This window comes from Cherax quadricarinatus, chromosome 48 (assembly GCF_038502225.1).
Source record: "Cherax quadricarinatus isolate ZL_2023a chromosome 48, ASM3850222v1, whole genome shotgun sequence".
Classification (NCBI taxonomy): Eukaryota; Metazoa; Arthropoda; class Malacostraca; order Decapoda; family Parastacidae; genus Cherax; species Cherax quadricarinatus.
In genome coordinates, this window is record NC_091339.1 from 29,901,851 (window position 1) to 29,922,340 (window position 20,490).

The 20,490-nt window shown below is 41.4% G+C and overlaps 1 protein-coding gene across 1 annotated transcript in view; it reads left to right on the forward strand.

Annotated features, from left to right (window-relative positions):
* LOC128684048 (angiopoietin-4) overlaps positions 1-20,490 on the forward strand; it is a 148,209-nt gene that overhangs the window by 101,452 nt on the left and 26,267 nt on the right. Inside the window, exons 6-7 of the mRNA XM_070095055.1 lie at positions 159-288; positions 20,075-20,208. Of these exons, the coding sequence (XP_069951156.1) occupies positions 159-288; positions 20,075-20,208 (264 nt within the window). The remainder of the gene's footprint in view (positions 1-158; positions 289-20,074; positions 20,209-20,490) is intronic.

Sequence of the window (20,490 nt, forward strand, 5' to 3'; positions counted from 1 at the left end):
TAGCTCTCAGTGTTGTGTTGTAGTTCATATAGTTCTCAGTGTTGTGTTGTAGTTAATGTAGGTGCAGAGAGTACATGTTACGATATACATATAATCTTCATGTTGATAATGTTACATTATCAGTAAGAATTGTGAGTGAGTGTTGTGATCACCTACAGGCAATGACAACCTTCACGCTCTGACCAGCGGAGGTCATCGTTATAGGTTCAGGGTGATCGCTACCAACCTTCTAGGAGAACAACGATCTGCAGTGTGGGAGACGTTTAGTGTTGCTAACGAAGCCAGCAAGTATGTGTTTACTCTGTTGCTTATTATGTTATATTCTTCTCTTGCATGTTTAGACAGTAATGTTGGTCTATAACAAGATTTCCTAAAATATATATGATTATTTTTTTCTATAAGATCTATTATGTTACCTATACGTTCTTCCAAGGTGTATTAGTCACCGGTTTTAAAGTTATTCATCATGTTATTATGAATTCTTCAAAAATATTGATTTAATTAAGAATATGAATGACAACATAAATTATGGAGAAAATTTTCCAGAAAAGGGGATATCAGCCCAGTCAGACCCTTCAGCCACCTGAGGGATTCAGCCCTCCAGAGGGGCTGATAACCTCTCTCACTTCCACATAAACAGTTTAATTGATTCCATATGTGGCTAAGAGCGTCATAAGTCACGCCACCTCTGCGGAGTAGTGTTTGTGTAATAAGAGTAACAGTGAAATAAGAAAAATGACTCTTTACCTTAGCAAGAAAATTACAGGAAAACCTTGCACCACTTTACTTACAATGTAGGACAATAATGAACTGTCATCTATAGTTAGATAACAGGAAATCTACCATTTGTATTGAATACTGTGTCGATGGTAAACAAGGAGGGAAATCATGCTGAAGTCAGCATTTAAAGGCGCGTCCAGGGGATTAGTGCGCAGATGAGCTCAGATTGGCTTCAGGAGACGAACTGGAAAAGTGTGCTTTACGCGGTCATTGCCCTTCACAAAGGAACAGTGCGTTTGACTCTTGAATAATCTCAAACTTTCGTGGTAGAACTATTACACAGTGAATTGTGATCTCCCTGTTGTGAAACTACCACGAAACAAAGACTAATCTTGATCCTGCAGTAAAAGTAAGTGTTGCGAGCAATCCCGACTGAGTGAGAGACGGTGCAATAGTTCGAGAGACACTACTACTTCAATCAAGACACCGATACCAGGGTAAAATTTTCCCTACCACAAGCCAGGGAAAATCTTTTGGGTCTGATACAAATACCCATGTAAGTCTAGACTTATACGCCCCTAGTTATTTCGGCTACAGCTGATAGTTAGGGCGTGTCATACCTGGATTTACCAATACTCCCCTTCATGGTGGGCCATTGAGCCTAACCAAGGAAATGAAAATCTATTCAGCTTTAAGTTACCAGTGTGAAATGGTGAAATATACGCTCCTTTTGGGCAATTATTTACTCATCACTTGAACTCCTACAGCTCAAGGCTGGAGAAAATACAGCTCCTTGACTGAGCAACCCCGGATGCAGCTGTGGGGAAGCTGAGCCATCACTGAGGCTAAATATCTTTCATTCATTTACTTTAACAGACTTAGCTTAGTAATATTCTCCAGATAAATTGTTATTATTGGAAGCAACGGGCTGTCATATCTTTAATGGAACCATTTATAAGGTACGGAACAGGGTTGCCATATGGAATACAGTGGGATTTTCTCGGATTAATGTTTTCTGTAACGTTGGCACTCCCATTGTTTCTTGTGTGCTAATGTCGTGTTGTACGTCTGTCTCAACACTAGTATGTATGAGGGAACTGTTACATGTCTGGCTCAGCCCTAGGCACTGTGGAACTGTTACACATCTGGTTCAGCACTAGGGTCTCTGGATCCGTTACACATCTGGTTCAGCACTAGGGTCTCTGGATCCGTTACACATCTGGTTCAGCACTAGGGTCTCTGGATCCGTTACACATCTGGTTCAGCACTAGGGTCTCTGGATCCGTTACACATCTGGTTCAGCACTAGGGTCTCTGGATCCGTTGCACATCTGGTTCAGCACTAGGGTCTCTGGATCCGTTACACATCTGGTTCAGCACTAGGGTCTCTGGATCCGTTACACATCTGGTTCAGCACTAGGGTCTCTGAATCCGTTACACATCTGGTTCAGCACTAGGGTCTCTGGATCCGTTACACATCTGGTTCAGCACTAGGGTCTCTGGATCCGTTACACATCTGGTTCAGCACTAGGGTCTCTGGATCCGTTACACATCTGGTTCAGCACTAGGGTCTCTGGATCCGTTACACATCTGGTTCAGCACTAGGGTCTCTGGATCCGTTACACATCTGGTTCAGCACTAGGGTCTCTGGATCCGTTACACATCTGGTTCAGCACTAGGGTCTCTGGATCCGTTGCACATCTGGTTCAGCACTAGGGTCTCTGGATCCGTTACACATCTGGTTCAGCACTAGGGTCTCTGGATCCGTTACACATCTGGTTCAGCACTAGGGTCTGTGGAACTGTTACACATCTGGTTCAGCACTAGGGTCTGTGGAACTGTTACACATCTGGCTCAGCACTAGGGTCTGTGGAAACGTTACATATCTGGGTCAGCACTAGGGTCTGTGGGAACTGTTACACATTAGGATCAGCACTGGGGCCTATGGAATTGTTACACATATGGCTTAGCACGAAGGTCTATGGGAACTGTTACACGTCACTAGTGTATTTGGGAACTGTTAATTAAACTTCTCCATCAGCACGAGGGTCTGTAGAGCTGTTACATGTCTGGCTAAGCACTAGGGTCTGTGGGAACTGTTACACATCTAGTTCAGCACTAGGGTATGTGGGAACTGTTACACATCTAGTTCAGCACTAGGGTATGTGGGAACTCTTACACGTCTGGCTCAGCACTAGGGTTTATGGGAACTGTTACATGTCACTAGTGTATGTGGGGACTGTTACACGTCTATCTCAGCACTAGGGTCTTTGGGAACTGCTACACGTTACTAGTGCATGTGGGAACTGTTACACTTCTGTATGAGCATTATGATCTGTGGGAACTGTTACTTGCCTCAGCACTACGGTCTGTGGGAAATGTTACACAACATTAGTGTATGTGGGAACTGTTACACATCTGGCTCAGCACTAAGGTATGTGGGAAGTGGTACACGTCTGGCTCAGCACTAGGGTCTGTCGGAACTGTTGCACGACATTAGTGGATGTGGGAACTGTTACACGTCTGTCTCCGCACTAGGGTATGTGGGAACTGTTACACCTCACTAGTGTATGAGCAAACTCTTATACCTCTGGCTCTTCACTAGTTAAACTTAACTAGTGTAGAAAATACTGTATATTTTCCAAAAATACAGTGTATTTTATGTCTTGACTATCAGTCTAGTGTGTAGGTAATAAAAATTATTTTGTAAATAAATAAAGAACCAGTGATGGGTGAGCGTCGCTGGGGAGGAGACGCCATTGTTTTGAATGTGGTAAAGGCACGTTAGTGAAATTTGCATAAATTTTCTTCACTCTTGGGGTTATATTGGGCCTAAAACCTCTCAAATAGGAGCCGAAATTGTTGGATTTGCAGTCCTGCATAACGTGAGCATTAAGCAGATGGACAGGACAGCTTTGGAACCCCAGCTAAGTCATGTCTATTTTGTGTTGAAATTTCTTCATAATATAGGCAAGAGGGTTTGTATGACACACCGTAATCTCCAGACTAATTGGTGAGTCTTATTATTATAAATTCTCCTTCAATGTATATGTATTCACATTTTAAATTTAATATACAGTCCACATATTTACATTAATGTTTTTTACCAGAATTCCTGGTGATGTATATTTCATTTGGAATTAATATAGGTCCAGAGTGACTTGTGGAGAGATAGATTATCGTAGGTATCGAAGGAGGACATTTTTTGCGACCTAGGTGTCCTAAAATTCCTACTTGTCTCTGTAACCTTGATAAAGAATAATTATCTTTGTTACCATTTACTGGTATGTATCTTATGAGTTACATCCAGGTAAATTTAATTTTCCAAAAAAAGTTGCCCGTTGGTCCTTGATCGAACTGGACATAATTAGTGAAGTCATTAATTAGTGAATTAATTACTTAATAATTATATGTGAAATGACCGAAGGAGGTGGATGTTAGGTCCACAAATTTACTTAATGTGTAGTGGATTATAATTATTACAATACTAAATTTGCCAAGCCAAAGTCTGGCTAGGATTTATATTAGTGTATTTGTATAATATTAATTTTGCTAAGCCAAGTCTAGCAAGGATAAGCCAAGTCTGGCTAATATTTATATTAATGTGTATTTAAAATTTATATTATAATTTCCTTACATGAGTAATTGCTAAGCTCAAGTGTAGCTAAGATTATTAATATATATTTAAAGTTTATATTATAATTTTCTTACATGTAATTGCTTAGCTCAAGTGTAGCTAAGATTATTAATGAATATTTAAAGTTTATATTATAATTTCCTTACATGTAATTGCTAAGCTTAAGTAGCTAGGATTTATTCAAGGTAAGCTGTAATATTTACCTTTATAAAGTGCATAATTAAGTACATAATCAGTGTTAATAATTAAGTTGAATTTAATACATTGCACCATGGGTGAAAATGAGGAAATTAATGTAGATGACAAACACATGGAATTTAGAGCAAAAAAAATCATCATTGCAGGCTAGAAAGGGTCATGTAACAAAGGCATACAATAAATGTTTGGAATTAATGAATCAAGAAACTGTGAATACTGATGATTTAAAATTGTATTTAGATGCTTTAGGGAATAGATATGATTCATACAAATTATATTATAAAAAATATGAAGGAGATTTGTTAGTAAATTGTGGAGATGAAACAGAAATAAATCTTATGATTAACCAGTATTATGAATTAGAAGAAAAGATTCTTTCTTGTAAAAGTCAGGCTTTGAATAAATTAAAAGGTGTAAACTAGGCAGTTAATCAATCTATTCCAACAAATAAGATGTCTTTGTCAAAACCCTCAGAATTATGTTTACCTGTATTTAATACTGGAGAAAACTGGGAGGAGTTTTGGTCAATTTTTAAAGGAGCTGTGCATGACAGGAGTGACCTAGCCTGTGAAACTAAATTATTTTACCTCAAAGGACAGATAAGAGGAGATGCTCACATACTCATACAAGCCTTTCCCAATGTAGATGACTCTACAATGAAGCAGTTGACTTGTTGAAGGTTACTTATGGTAATATAGAACAAAGTAGGATGGATCTAGTGAATATCATTGTTAATTTAAAAGCTCCAGATCACACTTACAAAGGTTTACAGCAATTTAGAGTTAAACTGGAGAGCACTCTCAAAACTTTAATAAATATAATCTGAAGGAATCAGACTGGTTATTGAGTGCCATTGTACAGAATAAATTATGCTGTAAAACACTTGAATAGTTATTTTGGTCTGGAGGAAATAAGATGCAAAACATAATAATTCTGAGGTATCTGTCAAGTTTCACAAGGGGAAAAATTATCCCAATGTTAATAATCAAAATTCATTTCCTAAAAAGAGTTGCATAGGTACATATCAAGTAGCAGGAATCAGAAATAATGATTCTCCAAAGAGTAGCCCAGTTAATAAGAAACCAGTCAAGAGAAGAGAGATTGTCTCTTCTGCAAGGGTACTCATTTTTCTAAGAATTGCAATGCATACAATTCATGGAATGATAAAGTTGAAAGGTTGGAGGAACTTGACAGATGTATCAGATGTCTAGGTAATAACAATGTAAAGGAGTGTCATGCCAAATTAAACAACTGTTATCAATGTCACAAATCAAGACACCATGTAGTCATGTGTAAGGGTCTATATGATAATGTTGATAATAATGATAATGTTGACAATCCTGACACAACAGTGGCTAATGTAAAAATTGCTGCTAATGTTAATAATGATGGTTTTGCTGAAGTAGCCTTACCTGTGTTACAGGTAAAAATTGATGATAAAAGGCATAAATCAAAAAATGTAACTGCATTATTAGACCAGGGATCACAGAATACTTTCATAAAACGTAAATGTCTTAATGGGATGAAAGTACAGATGAGAGATCCTACAACTCTAAAATTATCTGGTTTTCTCTCAGATAAAAGAGCTCAATTGTATGACACTGTTTATGTAACTGTCAGGTTGGGCAATGAGAAAAAACGTGTTAATGCAGTAATTGTAGATAGACTTCCAGAGAAAATATCTACAGTAGGACTTAGTAAAGCTACAGAAAGACTTTCACATAATGTAAATTTAGCACCTTCTGGTGTAATTGATGATTCTGTAGGCCCAATAAATATTCTGATGGGTAGTGACTATTATGCCTCCTTTGTAAAGGGTATGGTAAGGAAATGTGGTGTCACCCTTTTGAAGACTGCAGGAGGCCATGTAATGTATGGTAGGATTCCTCGTAATAATAATTCATGACTAGAGGAAACTGCAAATACCATTACTGTGTGTCTTACTCATGAAATCGTACCCCAGTATAATTCTTCCATAGAGGATGGTGTTGAGCCAGTAAATAAATTGTGGGAATTAGACAGCATTGGAATAAATGTAAATGAAGAAAGTCCAGACGATTCTTTTACTCAGGAATAATACCTGAGAGATGTAAAATTTGAATCTGGACAATACTGGGTACGACTTCCGTGGAGACTGAACCATCCAGAATTGCCCACTAATTACAGAATGGCATATGGACAATTAAAGGCTCAGCTCCGCGAACTTATTAAGACACCAGAATTGTTAACTGCCTGTAATGATATAATTACTGAACAATTAATTAATAAATTTATAGAAGAAGTACCTCCTGAGCAAGCCAAAATTTATGGTCACTATTTGCCACATCATGGAGTGAAGAAAGATTCTAAGACCACTTCTCTGAGGATTGTGTTTAATTGTAGTGCCAGGAGTAACAAAAATGTACCTATTTCAAATGACTGTTTGATGACAGGTCCGTTGTTGACAGAAAAATAAGGAGATATCTTATTAAATTTCAGGGTGAAGAATTATGCCTTTACGGCTGACATAAGTAAAGCTTTCCTAAGAGTGGGTTTACAAGAGGCTGACCGGGATTGTACCCGCTTCTTATGGCCTGAGAATCCTAGTGACCCACTTAGCCCTCTGAAAACTTTTCGCTTTAGGAGAGTATTATTTGGTGCTACATCCAGAAGTAGGAACTACTTCAAGCGACGATAAATGCACACCTTAAACGTACGGGAAGTCCACTGAGTAAAGTAATGAGCAAACAGTTTTATGTGGACAATTTCCTGGGTGTGACATCAACTGAAGAGGAACTGTTAACGACTTATGGAGAGGCTAATGAAATAATGCAAAGTGCAAATATGCCTCTGAGGGAATGGAATAGTAATTCGTCCAAATTAAAGAACAAAATAAGTAAAGATTACCCTGGATATGAAGTACCAAAATGTAGTAATGTATTGGGATTAACTTGGGTAACTGAGAGAGATTTGTTAATGTTAAAGCCTATTAATTACAGTATGCCCAATTAATTAACTAAGAGAGTTTTGCTTGCTGAAGTTTCCAAATGTTTTGATCCACTAGGTTTAGTGTCACCCCTTACTATAAGAGGGAAATTATTAATACAAGAAGCATGGAAGCTTAAATGTGCTTGGGATGAAATTCTACCTGAGGAATTCATTAACAGGTGGGATGAATTAATTGGTGATTATGAAAAAATTCCAATGTTGGAGTTCCCACGCCAGGTGGCCAATCCAGATGGGAAAAATATACTCCACATTTTTTGTGAGGCTTCAAATTTGGCATATGGAGCAGTTGCTTAATTTCAATGTAATATTGTTATTTCTCTTGTTATGTCTAAGGCTAAAGTGTCTCCAATTAAATCTCGTACCTTACCTCAGTTGGAATTAACAGCCATTTATGTAGGTGTCAAATTAGCTAATTATATAAGAAATAAGTTGCAGGAGATAGATACTAGCGACACTGTAATTTGGTCTGATAATGAGGTATCCTTACAATGGATTCGTAATGGAAACAGTAAAATTGTGTACGTACAAAACAGAGTCGCTGAAATTAATCAGATGCAAGAGAAGTATAATAGTTTGGGTCAGCATATGTTAACATTTAATCATATACCTGGTGTGGAGAATCCAGCTGATTTCTTGTCTCGAGGTTTACCTTATGCTAAATTTGTAAATGCTGTATCATGGTTTAAAGGACCTAGCTGGTTGGTAAATAAAGCTAATTGGTCTGTGCAAAAGGTGTATATTGCTCCTGTTGAAATTACTGTGGCCACCGCTCCAATAGTTTGTCCTTCCTTAGCCATTGATATAAACAGTCATCTGGGTATTTGATGTGAGACTAGACGTCCTTGACCTGGTTGTGGGGCAAGTGATATGGTTCCTGGTTGAGGGAGCAGTCATCTGGGACAATTTTGAGGGATCAGTCATTTGGGGCCTGGTTGCGGGACCAGTCATTTGGGATCTCATTGTTGGACCTGCCATCTTGGACCTGGTTGTGGGACCGGATATCTGGGACCTGGTTGTGGGACCAGATATCTGGGACCTGGTTGTGGGACCAGTCTTCTGAGTAATGATTGTTGGACCAGTCATCTAGGACTTGGTTGTGGGACCGATAATCTGGAACATGGTTGTTAGACCAATCATATGGGGCCTATTTTGGGACCAGTCATCTGCGTTCTGTGAGTGGGACCAGTCTTCTGGGTCCCGGGAGTATGACTAGTCATGAGGGATCAGTCATCTGGGTCAAGGTTGTGCTAGCAGTCATCTGAGACATAGTTGTGGGACCAGTTATCTGGTTTCTGGATGTGTGACCAGTCATCTGGAACCTGCTTGTGGGAGAAGTCATCTGAGTCCTGGTAGTGGGACCAGTAATCTGTGAGGTGTTTGTGGGACCAGTCATCTTGGTACTGGTTGTGGGATCATCATGGGTTCTTGATGCAAAGAATTCTACAACACTTGGACGAAGACCTACTTCGACTAGTGGATGGTACCACTATGACCCCGCCTCCTCCTGCTTCACCTCACCTGACTACAGTATATAAGCCACGTCTACGGCTCTGTGCTGTACTTTCTAAAAGATTGATGGACTGAACACATCGACTCCAGGCTGAGGGACTGATTACCTCAAACTCCTCCTCTCCTTACACCCTTCCCATTTGCATTGGACAGATGAAGCCATTGTGTGGCGAAACGTTTCCTCAATAAAGATTCTCATATGTTACATAAATGTCTTAATCTTCAACTTGTTGGTTTTTCTTAAACCATTTTATCACATGTAAATTCTGTCATTCTTACGTTTAGTAAAGTTATGGGTGTGTTAACGCGAAGTCCCTGGTTGTGGGTCTTGTTAGTTGCACTAGTCATATGGATCCTGGTTATGGGACCAGTCGCCTGGGTCTTGGTTGTCGGACCAGTCATCTGGCATCTGTTTGTGGGAGCTGTCATCAGGGACCTTTTCTGGGACCAGACATGTGGGACCTCGTCGTTGATAAAGGTTGTGAGACCATTCATCAGGGTGTTGATTGTGGGACCAGTCCACGAGGGCCTGGTTGGCGGACCAGTCGGCTGGGTCCTGTTTGTGGGGGCAGTTATCTTGGACCAGAATGTGGGACTAGTCACCTGGGACTTTGTTATGGGACCAGTCGTATAAGACCTACCTGTAGGATCAGTCATCTGGCTCCTAGTTGAGGGATCAGTCATCTCGGACCTGTTTGTTGGACCAGGCATGTGGGACCGGGTTGTGGGACTAGTCATCTGGAACCTAGTTGTGGGATCACTCATCTGGGTCCTCGTTTAGGGACCCGTCATCTGTGACCTGGTTGTAGGACCAATCATCTGGGACCTGTTTGTGGATCCAAATATCTGAGATCTGATTGTGTGACCAGCCATTTGGGATCTGGTTGTGAGACCAGTCGTCTGGGACCTGGTTGTGGGATCGGTTATCTAGGACCTGTTTGTGGCACCAATAATCTGGGCCCTAGTTGTGGGACCAGTCATTCTGTGTCCTGGATGCGGGACCAGTCATCTGGGTCATGTTTGTGCGACCAGTCCTGTGTGTCCTGACTGTGGGACCAGATATCTGTGTCCTGTTTGTGGGGCCAGTCATCTGTGTCCTGGTTGCTGGACATGTCATCTGGGTCCTGATTGTAGTACCAGTCATCCATGTCCTGATTGTCGGACCAATTATCTGGGTTCTGATGTTGGTGCAAGTCATCTGGGACCTGCTTGAGGAACCAGTCATCTGGTTACTGGTTGTGGGAAAAATTATCTGGGTCCTGGTTGTGGGACAAGTTATCTGGGACCTGCTTGTGGAACCAGTCATCTGGTTATTGGTTGTGAGACCAGTTATCTGGGTCTTCGTTCTATGACAAGTCATTTGGGACCAGCTTGTGGAACTAGTCATCTGGTTACTGGTTGTGGGAAAAGTTATCTGGAAACGGGTAGTGGGGACAAGTCAATTGGGACCTGCTTGTGGAACCAGTCATCTGGTTACTGGTTGTGGGACCAGATATCTGAGTCCCGGTTGCGGGACAAGTCATCCGGGACCTGCTTGTGGAACCATGTCATCTTGTTCCTGGTTGAGGGACCAGTCATCTGAGTCCTGGTTGCATGACCAGTCTTCTGGGGCCTGGTTGTGTTACCAGTCATGTGGAACCTGTTTGTTGGATCAGTTATCTGAGCCATGGTTGCGGGACCAGTCATCTTGGTCCCACATATGAGTGGTCCCATAATGTGGGACCACTCATATGGCACCTGGTTGTGAGACCAATCATCTGGTTACAGGTTGTGGGACCATTCATTTGGCATCTGGTTATGAGACCAGTCATCTGGAACCTGTTTGTGCGATCTTCAATGTGGGTGGTGGTTGTGGAACCAGTCATCTGAAACCTGTTTTTGAGACCTGTCTTCTGGGTTCTCCTTGATGGACATCCATCTAGAACTTGGCTATGCTACCAATCCTCTGGGTCCTGATTGTGGGACCAGTCAACTGGGTAATGATTGTGGGACCAGTCACCTGGAACCTATATGTGGGATTAGTTATTTGGGATGTGGTTGTGCAATCAGTCATCAAGTACCAAGTTGTGTTACCAGTAATCTGGGTCCTGCTTGTGGGACCAGCCATCTGGGATCTGTGGTGACCTGTACTTAACTCTGTGAAGACGTGCCTTTTGTGCTTTCTGAACAAGATGCCCTCTCTTGAGCAGCTCTACCAGCAGCTAAAGGAAGAACCGAGGATGGCTAAGCTTGAGATACAGCGACTGAGTGAAGAAAACAAGAAGATTCGTAGTAATTCTCCTGTTGAGAATCCTCAAGCCAAGAAAAGAGCCTGGACAGTGGCAGGAAAGCATGGGACAAAGTTAAGGATCAAGAAGACAGATGGAGAGATAGAATCAACAAAGATCCAGGAAACTGTTGTGGAAACATCGAACCCATTCTCCTTGCTACCTGATGAATGTGCCTCGACTACTGGGAACATCACGACGAACGACGCCAAGGGAGGTAAAAACATCGTTGTTGTTGGGGATAGCCAGGTTAGGTTCATGGATAGCGCCTTCTTGAAGGATAGGAGTAGGAGGCAGAGGGTGTGTTTCTTGGGTCTGGGATGAAGGATATTGTTAGCTGTCTGGATGACATCATGAGAAGTAATGGGAGTAATCCTATTATCTGTCTCAGTGCAGGAGGCAACGATGTTGGCAGACGTAGGAGTGAGGACTTAATTAGCAGGTATAAGTCAGCAATAGAGATAATTAGGAGGAAGGGTGGGAACCCTGTCATATGTGGTATTTTGCCAAGGAGAGGAGTTGGAAATGAATGGTTGTCCAGGGCAATTGGTGTCAATTGCTGGCTGAGCAACTACTGTAAGGAAAATGTGGTAACATTCACTAACAACTGGGACCTCTTCTATGGCAGAAATGACATGTATGCCAGGGATGGGGTACATTTATCTAGGTCTGGGGTGGGGGCACTGGCAATTGCAGTGGAGGGAGCTGTTAGGACTTTAAACTAGGAATAGTTAATGTTATGGGTTTTAGCGGGAAAACAGTGAAGTCCCAGTGTAGTAATATGAGTACTAGGAGAACTAGTAGTAGGAAGAATGAGGTGGATATTGGAAAGCCAGTGGCACTATGTGACAGGGACAGTAATCGGTTTAGTGGAAAAATAGAAATGAGCAGGAAGGGTAAAGTAAAAGGAGGGTCTTTAAATATACATTATGCTAATACCCGTAGTGCTAGGAATAAGGTGGACGAGTTGAGATTAGTTGCTAGTGTAGGTAACATTGATGTATTTGCCATAAACGAGACGTGGTTTAATTCAAAAAGTCGGGACATGCCTGCAGAATGTCACATTCAGCGTTTTAAATTGTTCCAAGTAGATAGAAGTATCGGGAATGGGGGTGGGGTGGCACTGTATGTCCGAGATCGCTTGAACTGTTGCATGAAAGCGGGCATTAAGTCTGAAGCAACACATACAGAGTCTGTTTGGACAAAATTTTCAGAGGGGCATGAAAAATTTATTTTAGGTGTGATATACCCTCCCCCAAACTTATATAGGGACCAAGGGAGACTACTGTGGGAGGAAATTATTAAGGCCACAAGGCACGATAACGTAGTAATTATAGGAGACTTTAACTTTTGTCATATTGATTGGAATTTCTTGACTGGGAATTTAGAATCAAACGACTTCTTAGAAGCAGTTCAGGATTGTTTTTGGAAGCAGTTTGTGACAGCCTACAAGGGGAAATAACCTGCTTGACTTGGTTTTGACAAACAAGGAGACCCTTGTTAATAATTTAGAAATTACAGAGGAACTCGGCACAAGCGATCACAAATCAATTACCTTTAGCATTGAATGGAAGTATGATAGCTGGGATAATTCAGTAATGGTCCCAGATTTTCCCTTAGCAGATTACAATGGGCTTAGAGAACACTTATTATCATCTGTGGACTGGGGTAACGAAGAGAGCTATCAGTATGACAGCTTTCTTAACACAATACATGCTGCCCAAAGGACATTTATCCCATATAAAGAAATTAAATCGGATAGTAATGACCCAAAATGGATGAATAATAGGCTCAAATATCTTTTAGGAGAGAAAAAAGGAATTTATAGGCGCATCAAAAGAGGTGAGGGTAATCTTATGAATCAGTATATTGACATTAAGAGGGACGTTAGAAAGGCGATAAGAAAAGCTAAACGGGACTATGAAATTAAAGTTGCTAGGGATTCGAAAACTAACCCAGATAAGATAGGTCCCCTTAAAAATAACTCTGGGCATCTTACTGACAAGGAGAAAGAAATGTGCTCTGTTCTTAATAATTATTTTCTCTCGGTTTTCTCTCAGGAAGACACTAGCAATATCCCAGTAATTAATTTTTATAGTGGGCCTGAAGAGGATAAATTATGCAGTATCACAGTCACTAGCGAAATGGTTATCAAACAGATACACCGATTAAAGCAAAATAAATCCCCGGGCCCTGATGAGTCTTCCGTACGAAGAACGATTGAAGACTCTTAAACTACATTCACTTGTAAGACGAAGAATGAGAGGAGACGTGATCGAAGTGTATACGTGGAAGATGGGCATTAACAAAGAGGATATAAATAAGGTTTTGAGGATATTCTTTTAAGAAAGAACCAGCAATAATGGATTCAAATTAGATAAGCTTATATTTCCAAAGGATATAGGGAAGTATTGGCTTGGAAATAGGATAGTTTATGAGTGGAACAGTCTACCTAGTAAAGTAATTGAAGCTAAAACGTTGGGTAAGTTCAAATTTAGGTTAAATAAATACACGAGTGAGAGGGGTTGGATTTGAGTGAGACTTCCACAATGAGTAAATAGAATCATCAAAACTTATTTTTTTGGGTACCATTGAAAATTGGGTTGGGCAAATATTTTGTTAGTGGGAAGGATTGTAAAGGACTTGCCTAGTATGGGCCAACAGGCCTGTTGCCGTGTTCCTTCTTTCTTATGTTCTTATGTTTGTGGGACCAGTCATCCGGTTCCTGGTTGTGGGACCACTCATCTGGGATCTGTTCGTGAGACTAGTCATCCATGTTCTGGTCTTGCGACTTGTCATCTGGATCCAGTTTGTGCGTCTGGTCGTCCGGGTGCTGGTTGAGGAACCAGTAATCTGGGTCCTGTTTGTGGGACCAGTCATCTGGGTCCTCGTTTTGGGACCACTCATATAGGTTGATTTTGTGGGACCAATCATCTGGGTCCTTGTTTTGAGACCAGTCTTATGGGACCTGGTTGTGGGACTAGTTATCAGGGTCTTAGCTATGGGAGCAGTCATCTGGAACCTGGTTGTGCGTCCAGTCATCTGGGACATGGTTTGTGTGACCAGTCATCTAGGAAACGGTTGTTGGATCAGTATTCTGGGACATGGCTGTGAGGGCAGCCATCTGGGTCCTGGATGTGGAATAAGTTATCTGGGTCCTGATTGTGGGACCAGTCATCTGGGTTCAAGTTGTGGGACCAGTCATCTGGTTCCTGGGAACTGGATCATTCATCTTGGACCTGTTTGTACTACCAGTCTTCTGGGACATGGTTGTGGGACCATTCATCTGGGTCGTGGTTGTTCTACAAGTCTTCTAGGACATAGTTGTGGGACCAGTTATGTGGTTTCTGGTTGTGGAACCAGTCATCTGGGATCTGGTTGTGGGAACAGTCGTCTGAGTCCTAGTTGTGAGAACAGTCATCTGAGTCCTGGTTGTGGGACCAGTCATTTGGTACCTGTTTGGTGGTCCAGTCATCTATTTCCTTGTTGTGGGACTAGTCATCTACGACCTGGTTGTGGGACCAGTCATCTTTGTCATAGTTGTGGGGACCAGTCTTCCGGGTCTTGGTTGTGAGCGCAGTCATCTGGGACCTGGTTGTGAGACCGGTCATCTGTGTTCTGGTTGTCTGATCATTCATCTGGGACCTGTTTGTGCGACTGGTCATCTAGGTCCTGCTTGTCTAACCATTCTTCTGGGACCTGTTTGTGCGACTGGTCATCTGGGTCCTGCTTGTCTAACCATTCTTCTGGGACCTGTTTGTGCGACTGGTCATCTGGGTCCTGGTTGTCTGTCCAGTCATCTGGGACCTGGTTGTTGGACCAGTGATGTGTGACCTGGTAGGTAAAAAGACACAAGTGCAACTAATGTTACATTTTATCGTGGCAACATTTCGCTCTCCAGGATCTTTATCAAGCTGTTACAAACAATACATGTACCCAAAGGGTATATGTAGGCTTAGAGTGAGGTGTAATACTAGTTAGTGAAAGTAGTAGTAGTAATATTAGTTGTATCAGTAGTAATGCAATATGGTAGAATAATCAACTTGCACCTGTGTAAAATCTTATAAAAGCTATTACTTGGGTAGCATAGAAATAGGTAGACAAATATTTCTGTTAGTGGTTGGATCTGAGAAGGTGTGTTCCAGTGTTCCTCTTCCGTTATGTACTTGTGTAGTATTAACAGCAGAGACTATGTGATGGCAGGGTTATTTGATTTGAGGAGGATTTTTGCTAATACTTCAGTGATGACGAAGCTGCCTTTTTCTTGGCTTGATTGTGTCAGAAACAGCGATGAATGATGATTCAAGGCTCAAGAAATCGTAATGACACGATTGCAAACTAACCATACCCCCGGCCGGGATTGAACCCGCGGTCATAGAGTCTCAAAACTCCAGCCAGTCGCGTTAGCCACTAGACCAGCTAGCCACAATAAGATTCATCCAACTAGGTATATTTCTACACCATAGGAAGGTTAGCACAGGCACCTCTGTGACCACAAATGCAAGTTTTTACAGACGAATCTCCAGCTAGCGTGGCCGTGACGAACTCTAGCTCAAGTCCCTTCACTGCCATCAACATGGTTTGTTTGCAATCGTATCATTACGATTTCTTGAGTCATGTTGACGGCAGTAAAGGGACTTGAGCTAGAGTTCGTCACGGCCACGCTAGCTGGAGATTCGTCTGTAAAAACTTGCATTTGTGGTCACAGAGGTGCCTGTGCTAACCTTTCTATGGTGTAGAAATATACCTAGTTGGATGAATCTTATTGTGGCTAGCTGGTCTAGTGGCTAACGCGACGGGCTGGAGTTTTGAGACTCTATGACCGCGGGTTCAATCCCGGCCGGGGGTATGGTATGATTCAAGGCATTTACGTCTGCGGAAATTAGATTTTCTGATCACTAGTCGGGGGTCGTTGAACTTCATGAGGTGACTGGTAGAATTCCGGTGTTGTACACAGGCGTTGTACAAGTTATTGTTCCTATATGTGTCCATGTGTTGATTGAGACGCGTTTTGAGGTTCTTCGTTGTTTCACCTATATGTATTCTGTCGCGGTCTCCTCAAGGTAAACTCATTTATTGACTAGTTCGCGGTGGTTCAATTTTGCCCTGCTCCCTTATGGAAGTGCTGGATGCGATGGCGACTTTAGTGTTAGTTTGTGCGACTACCTTGGAAACGTTCAGTGCAACCTGGCTGTTGGGAAGAATTATAACTTTGTTGGGAGTGGTGTTGGTGCGTGGAGAATTGATGATCTTGGGAGATCTTATCTTGCAGTCTTTGATGAAAAATTAAGGAAAATGTAGTTCAGTGAAGGCTTGGTGAATGTATGTACATTCCTCGTGAAGAAACTCAGGACTTCAAATTCGGTATTATGCTCTTAGGAAAAATACGATGATGATGCCTCTTTAAGTCTTAGTATCTTGACTGGAATAGAAGTGCGTGAGATGATTTTTTAGATGGCTATCAACTTTGTAAATGAGGACGCCCAGAAGAGATAGCTTGTCATTGGACTCTTCTTGTGTAAATTGATTTCGCACATGAAAACGTTTGGGAGTTATTATGAGGACGTCGTCCACATAACATAACTAAGTGACGCTGGTGGGGATGATGTTGGTGAAGTGTTCAGCTTCCAGATGTTCCATATACAAGTTGGCTAAGACGGCGCTGATGGGGGACTTCATTCCAATACCATAGGTTTGTTTGTAGAGCTTGTTATTGAAAGAAAAGCAATTGAAATTAATGCACCGTGAAAGTGTTTTCTTTTCATAGGTCAGTCTACACCAGTGAGAGACTGCCCTGGTATTACTACAATGACACTGTGTGTGGCCAGTCTACACCAGTGAGAGACTGCCCTGGTATTACTACAATGACACTGTGTGTGGCCAGTCTACACCAGTGAGAGACTGCCCTGGTATTACTACAATGACACTGTGTGTGGCCAGTCTACACCAGTGAGAGACTGCCCTGGTATTACTACAATGACACTGTGTGTGGCCAGTCTACACCAGTGAGAGACTGCCCTGGTATTACTACAATGACACTGTGTGTGGCCAGTCTACACCAGTGATAGACTGCCCTGGTATTACTACAATGACACTGTGTGTGGTCAGTCTACACCAGTGAGAGACTGCCCTGGTATTACTACAATGACACTGTGTGTGGCCAGTCTACACCAGTGAGAGACTGCCCTGGTATTACTACAATGACACTGTGTGTGGCCAGTCTACACCAGTGAGAGACTGCCCTGGTATTACTACAATGACACTGTGTGTGGCCAGTCTACACCAGTGAGAGACTGCCCTGGTATTACTACAATGACACTGTGTGTGACCAGTCTACACCAGTGAGAGACTGCCCTGGTATTACTACAATGACACTGTGTGTGGCCAGTCTACACCAGTGAGAGACTGCCCTGGTATTACTACAATGACACAGTGTGTGGCCAGTCTACACCACTGAGAGACTCTGCTCTGGTATTACTACAATGACACTTTGTGTGGCCAGTCTACACCAGTGAGAGACTGCCCTGGTATTACTACAATGACACTTTGTGTGGTTAGTCTACACCAGTGAGAGACTGCCCTGGTGTTGTTACAATGACACTTTGTGTGGTCAGTCTACACCAGTGAAAGACTGCCCTGGTGTTGTTACAATGACACTTTGTGTGGTCAGTCTACACCAGTGAGAGACTACCCTGGTGTTGTTACAATGACACTTTGCGTGGTCAGTTCACACCAGTGAGAGACTGCCCTGGTGTTGTTACAATGACACTTTGTGTGGTCAGTTTACACCAGTGAGAGACTGCCCTGGTGTTGTTACAATGACACTTTGTGTGGTCAGTTTACACCAGTGAGAGACTGCCCTGGTGTTGTTACAATGACACTTTGTGTGGTCAGTTTACACCAGTGAGAGACTGCCCTGGTGTTGTTACAATGACACTTTGTGTGGTCAGTTTACACCAGTGAGAGACTACCCTGGTGTTGTTACAATGACACTTTGCGTGGTCAGTTCACACCAGTGAGAGACTGCCCTGGTGTTGTTACAATGACACTTTGTGTGGTCAGTTCACACCAGTGAGAGACTGCCCTGGTGTTGTTACAATGACACTTTGTGTGGTCAGTTTACACCAGTGAGAGACTGCCCTGGTGTTGTTACAATGACACTTTGTGTGGTCAGTTTACACCAGTGAGAGACTGCCCTGGTGTTGGTACAATGACACTTACTTTGCGTGGTCAGTTCACACCAGTGAGAGACTGCCCTGGTGTTGTTACAATGACACTTTGTGTGGTCAGTTTACACCAGTGAGAGACTGCCCTGGTGTTGTTACAATGACACTTTGTGTGGTCAGTTTACACCAGTGAGAGACTGCCCTGGTGTTGCTACAATAACACTCACACCGTGTGGTCAGTCAACACCAGTCAGAGACTGCTCTGGTGTTACTACAATGACACTCACTTTGTGAGTTTAGTCTACACCAGTGAGAGACTGGCCTGGTGTTGCTACAATGACACTCACTTGATACATTCATTGTAAACACTTAATAAAATATACATAATGAAAATCATCATTTCCATCGAAATTAATTGCCGCATTACAGTCGATAATGACTTGACACATTATATATGACAATGATATGATACATTACACACAATGATGATCTGAAATATTACACATTGTAGGTCTTTTAGAAGTATAATGTGTCAGATCTTTTTGCTGTATAATGCGTTGTTCATTACACAGCAAATGCTTTATACAGCAAAAAGATCTGATGCATTATACTTCTAAAAGACCTGAAACATTATACAGCAAAATAACATGAAACATTATACTTCTAAATGACCTGAAACCTTATACATCTAAAATGACCTGAACATTAAACATCAAAATGACCTGAAACATTATTCATCAAAATGACCCAAAGCATTACATATCAATATGACCTAAAGCATTATACATCAATACGACCTGGAGCTTTATACATCAATACTGCCTGATGTCAGCATAGTTGCTGATCCCCTGTATATGTATAGCTTATCTGAGTATTATAGTTAGTATCATCCATACGTTTTACATACACGACCCCTTTGCTAGGCCTAGTGACTAGTTTGTGTGAGGTCACGTGATGCCGTGGTGAGCCTTTCGTGCCTGGGATCCCGCTCAGTTTCCGTTAGACCTACGAAGCAGCTACAGGCAGGATGGGCCTTCTCCCCCTTCATACTCTGCTAATATATGTGTTACCATCCAACAAGTGCTTAACTCCAACCATCATATCTCCTATGAACCCCCACAACACTGAAATATTGTACATCAATATGACCTGAAGCATTATACATCAATATGACCTGAAGCATTATACATCAATATAACATAAAGCATTATACACCAATATGACCTGAAATATTATGCATTATACATCAGTATGACCTGAAGCATTATATATCAAAATAGCCTGAAACATTATACATCAAAATGTCCTGAAACATTATACATCAAAATGTCTTGAAACATTATACATCAATAAGACGTGAAGCATATTGAGCATGTTGATACATCTAAATAACCTGAATCATTATACATCAAGATGATTTGAATCATTAATCATCAAAATGACCTGAAACATTATACATCAGATTGATCTGATTTATTATGCACAATAAGAACTTACATTATACAATATAATTTTCTGATACATTAAAAAATATAATCATATTGTTCAGTTTAAATATTCAGTGTTGTTGATAAAGAATAATTACGACAGGTACAGAGTGACACTGGGAGGCTACAGCAGCACTAGCACCCTGGGTGACGCACTCACCAGTCAACACACCTGGGCGCTGATGGACGGTATGAGCTTCACCACTGTGGACCGTGATCACGACACTTGGTCAGATGGTAAATGTTCACGTGCTTACTACAGAGTTACTTGTACTTACTGTGACCTTCACTATGTACAATTATCTCTGTGTGTCTTCGTATATATAACAATAATAATAATAATAATAATAATTATTATTATTGTTATTATTTACAATATTTTTATTATTACTGTTTTAATTGTTGCTTTTATTATTAATATTATTATTATTAGCATTAGTAATTTTATAAAAATTATATTATAATAATAATAATTTAAATAATAAGTTACAATAATAATAATAATAATAATAATAATAA